The following is a 5,125-nucleotide window of genomic DNA, read 5'->3' on the forward strand; positions in this document are numbered from 1 at the left end:
GTGGCATGTAATGCAACAGAGAGAGCATATATGTATGTGTTATGAAAGACCTCATGTCCTGTAAAAGCGTGCTTGACTTTTCTTCAAAGCAAGACCAACTTTTAACGACACTTACAATGCGCGGCTCAAATAGCATGGGGTCTCCATTTGCATTTCTTTCCCAACTGCAACAGCTCAACCCTATCAATGTTGCATATAGATATCGGGGAAAACTAGTTTAACCCGATGATATAAAACAAACCCTATCAATGTACAGTTGAGCTTGTGTTCTGGATCTCGGTGTACCGTGGCCTTCGGATCTTAAACTGCTAAAGGGACATTGCCATGTTGGGCGAGATCTACAAGTAAGCAGTACTCGCGTGGACGAAGAGGCCAGACCCAGAGCTTCCTTAAACTTGTAAATTGTAATTCATATCGCGTTTTTATTCTCTTAAAACTTGGTCCAAGCATGAGACCTAGATTTTAAGCTCCCCGATGATTTGAGCACATCTAACACACAAATCTTCTTGATTTGAGTATCACAAGCGAATGGAATAAAAGTGCAGAGCTAATCATGGTTGAGCTTATCACGTAGTGACCCGCTATTAGCCTACTAGTCTAATGAGGTCAGTATAGTAGACACCCATGGATGAAGCTTTGTCAAGGACGACAGTGACCTGGAAAGGACTTTTTCCACTAGTGCGGCCTGCGACAAGGGGATCCCCTCTCGCCCCTTCTTTTCGATATTGCCATCGACCCCCTTCAAAAAATTCTAGAAAGGGCCACAGACTCCGGTCTTCTTCATGGGATGCCTGGCGGCTTGCAGGGTCTCGGGTCTCCTTATATGCAGACGATGCAGCCATCTTCTTGACCCCCTCCGAGCACGACGTCTCGGCCCTGGACAATATCCTTCAGAACTTCGGGGAGGTGTACGGTTTGGTGACAAATGTGGCAAGAAGCTCCATAGCCCCAATTCATTGCTCCGATATTGACCTTGCGTCGATCCTAACAAACTTCCCTGCCACTACTGTTCAGTTTCCACTCAAGTACCTGGGCCTGCCTCTATCACTTGGGAGGCTAAGGCGGGCGGATCTCCAACCCTTCATCGATAAGGCGGTTGCACGTTTGAACCCTTGGAAGGGCAAATTTCTAAATAGGGCTGGGCTGCATCGCTCTTGTGAAGTCGGTTCTCTCCTCACTGCCCATTTTCCTATTATCTGCCTTAAGAGTGGACAAGAGCATTCTAAAGGCCTTCGCCAAGATCAGTCGCGGTATGATTTGGGCCTGCAAGGAAGTCGAGGGGGGGGGGGGGGGAATGCAAGGTCAACTGGCATAAAGTTGTCGTCCAAGAGATCTAGGTGTCCTTGGGGTCCTAGACCTGGAGAAGTTCTCTCGCGCGCTTAGACTCCGATGGTTGTGGGATGAATGGAAGGCGCCGGAAAAACCGTGGGTAGGATCTGAAAGCCCTAATGATGCCACCGACAGAGATCTTTTCAACGCCGCTACTCGGGTCACCAGTGGCGATGGTTCTAAAGCTTCCGTTTGGTCCTCCTCTTGGTTGGATGGTACTCCTCCGAAGATCATCGCCCCCTTGATTTTCATAGCCTCTCAAAGAAAGAACCGGTCTGTGCGGGATGCTCTCGAGGGTCAGAATTGGTTTGCTGGCATAAATTTTGACTCTTTTACTGTCGAGCACTTGGAGCAATATGTCCGCCTTTGGGATCTACTGTCAACCATCCAGCTATCCTGGCATTTCGGACTCCATCATCTGGACCATGTCGCCAAATGGCTGCTACGCAACTAGTTTTGCCTACAAGGCCCAGTTCCTAACCGCTTTGTCCTGCTCCTTCGGCAATCTCGTGTGGGAAACTTGGGCTCCAGCGAAATGTCGCTTCTTCGCCTGGCTCGCCGTTCAAAACCGCCTTTGGACCGTGGACAGTCTCGCCAAACGGGGGTGGCCGCACCAACCTTCTTGTCACCTTTGTAGATGTACCCCCGAGACGGCGCGACATCTCCTTTTCGAATGTCGTTTCTCCAGAAGGATATGGGTTGCTACGGCTTCATGGCTTTCTTGTCCGGATCTTCTCCGTTGCCTTGGGTTGGGTAGGCAGAAAGTGTTGGATTACTGGCACGCCATCGCCAAAACTCCTTCCTCTTCTTCCAAAGGATTACGGACTGCCATCATGCTTATCATCTGAAAGATTTGAAAGGAAAGAAATGAGCGAGTATTCAATAATAAATTCTTTTTGACTTCGGTCATCATGCGCAAAATTAGGAAATAAGAAATTCGTGCCGGAGCAAAAAAATCTTGCGGAGCTCGCGAGCTTACCGTTTTTTTTCTCTCTCTAGTTTTAGAGTTTCTTCCTTCCCCTTTCTTTTGTTTTTGTTGTTGGCGTCAGCCAGATCTTTGTTTGCTCCTCCTATATTAATATAATTTTTTGCCTCGGTTCAAAGAAAGGACGACAGTGAACAAAAAATCTCAAGATCCAAGAGGTACCATGAAAATAATCAGTAAGGTGAACAACTCATATTATTGTTTTTTGGCAGAGGAGACGTGAGGACATCCCCTCATCATTTCTCCTCCAAAAACATCAAACCCAGAGGAAAAATAATAATCCAAAATATCTGGATCAAAGGCCAAAATCCATGTCTCTCTTGCATCTCTTGCAAGAGGAAAAAAACAAAATTCCTTGCACTCTCTACAATTTCCCGGTAATGTTATTTTTTTCTTCCCTTTTTACGTTGCACTGATGGTCATTGTTGCCTGAGGCCTCTAATCCTTTGGAGTTTAGGCCTCAGGCCTCAGCCCTCAGGCGACCCCGATGCCGGTGAAGAAGATCCGCCTGCTGTCTGCGCAGGACAGCCCAGCAGTCTCCGCCTCCTTTGGGGCGTCAAACGCAACGGCGCGGGCACGGGCGCGGCGCTTGCGCTCCTTCTCTTCTTGGAACTCATCGTTCACGATGGCCTGGTATCTGCACTCGGTGCTGCAGAACGCCCTATCTCCTCTGTACATGAAGATGTCCTTGTCGTCCAGCGGCCGCTGGCAGCGGTCACAGCACCCCAGGAAATCCGCCACGCGGAACGGCTCGCCGGCGCCGCACAAGCTGGTGGTGCACCGCCCGCTGCATCCGAGCTCGGAGATCTCTAGCCGCACGGCACGGCGCGGAGACGCGATGGCAATGGACGCAGACACCTTCGACGCCGCAGGCGATGGCTGCGTCTCAAGCGCGGCAAGGATGCCGAGCCCTACCCCGCCGGTCTCGCGGTGAAACCACCCTCGGGCCACCGAGCGGTCCAGCGGGCTCGTAGGCGACGGAAGGCCGTCGAGACTGCCGGTCTGCCACGGCGACCGTCTGGCCAAGGCGACGTCGAACTTGCGCGCCATGGCCCTGACCGTCACCGCCATGTATATTTCTTAAGATCTGGAGGGCGAGACGTAGAAGAGGTCTTGGAGGCTGGTGACCTGCTTGGTTTCTTGGCAGGCTGCTCCTCAAAGGAGGGGAAGGAGGTAGAGGAGCAGGAGCAGGTGTAGAGACCGAGAGGGTGGTTTCATGTATTTGTAGCCTCTAGAGTGGTCGTTTCCTGTTCATGAACTTCATTTCTGGTTTTCCTGACATATCCTTTGTTTTTCTTTTTGCGAATGTTCAAAAGAGAAAGATATATTTGTTACTGCTCTTCACTATCGAAAAAAGGAGTGCATGCGTACGTAGAGTTGCGATTTTTTTTAAAAAAAAATAGAGTGTCAGCGGGGCTCATCTGATAATTCTTATGTCACTGACCATTGGGTAACTACTCAGCCTAAAAATCGTACACCCTCTGTCTCACGAAGATTATCTAAAATTTATTAAAATTTAAATATGGAACAGCGGAAGTAGAAAATTCAATTACAACTCAGGTGTAACACATAGGAGAATCACGACGAACATCGAAAGGTAAAGACTTGACGGAGCTCCAACTTAGTTGTCATACACGTATCATTTTCATATCTCTAAATTTATTAAAATAAGATAATTTGTTAATATTTAACTGTACTAGCATGAACTGACATATCGAGTTGAATACAACAACACGTCATCTATTTTGACTAGCACTTCTAGTTTTTTATTTTTTTTGAGAATACTAGCACTTCTAGTGCATGTATGGACGTGGTGTGCTGGCATATCAAGTACAGTAAGCAACGAATCAGTGGGGGGAGCTGAAAACGACAGAGAAAACTACGTGCCAGAGAGCGATAATTGATTTGCTTCAAACCACGGGTAGCTCCTGGTTTCACCTAGGCCTGGCGCGGTCGCGGTCAATACATCACGTCGACTTCATGTCTCTTTTATTTTTCCCTAGGGTTTTGTCAATCGGATGCACAACCATTTTGTACTGTAATCGAATTATTATTCCAGGGTCGTTGAGGCTGCTAAACTTTTTGTACTGTAATACACTATGCCTCTACGGCAATAATAAAATATCGAGAAGAGACTAGACATCACGCATCAGAAAAGGAAAATAAAAGAGAACAAAAGAAAGAAACCCCGTCGAAGCAGCAACATTAACAAACGACCACCTTTTTTTTGAACTCACGAACGACCACCATTGAGTACACCTATACTAAGTGTATGTTCTCCAAAGTGACGCCTCCAAAATTATAAAGGTACACAATCATTGTTGCCGTTCTGTCTAACCATGAAGGTTAGATCATGGTTTTCAATTTGGAGAGGACCGATCTCGAAACAATACTTTCAGCTAGAAAACGACTAGACATATGTTATTGTTAGATACAATCAATGAAGGCTAGACCTAGGGTTTTCATCCTGTAAAGTAAGATAGGGTGCTTAAAAGCACCACCAAAAACGAAATCACCCCGTGTTGCCGCCCCCACTTGCAAGATACTGCAATTCTTCAATCGCTCGGCTCAATCACATGCACGGTTCAGCAACTGTATGCACACAATGAGCATTAGATCGTCGTCTTCTCTCCATCCACTTTGAGTACTCTCTGGAACAACCACTGATAGCAGGCGATCTCGACTAACACAAGCATACGAGGAGGAAGAACAAAACATTCTAACATTCTCGGCCTCCCATAGTAAGATCTACTCCGATATTTGCATACTCCATACCTATTCTTTTGGATCAAAATATGGCGTGAGCGTTCG

The 5,125-nt window shown here is 47.4% G+C and overlaps 1 protein-coding gene across 1 annotated transcript; it reads right to left on the minus strand.

Annotated features, from left to right (window-relative positions):
• Positions 1-2,491: 2,491 nt before the first annotated feature.
• LOC124698557 (FCS-Like Zinc finger 13-like) lies at positions 2,492-3,550 on the minus strand. Its single transcript, XM_047231043.1, has one exon. The coding sequence runs from the start codon at positions 3,383-3,385 to the stop codon at positions 2,789-2,791; it is 597 nt and encodes a 198-aa protein (XP_047086999.1). The 5' UTR covers positions 3,386-3,550; the 3' UTR covers positions 2,492-2,788.
• Between the last annotated feature and the right edge of the window lie 1,575 nt (positions 3,551-5,125).

Source organism: Lolium rigidum, chromosome 3, assembly GCF_022539505.1.
Source record: "Lolium rigidum isolate FL_2022 chromosome 3, APGP_CSIRO_Lrig_0.1, whole genome shotgun sequence".
Classification (NCBI taxonomy): Eukaryota; Viridiplantae; Streptophyta; class Magnoliopsida; order Poales; family Poaceae; genus Lolium; species Lolium rigidum.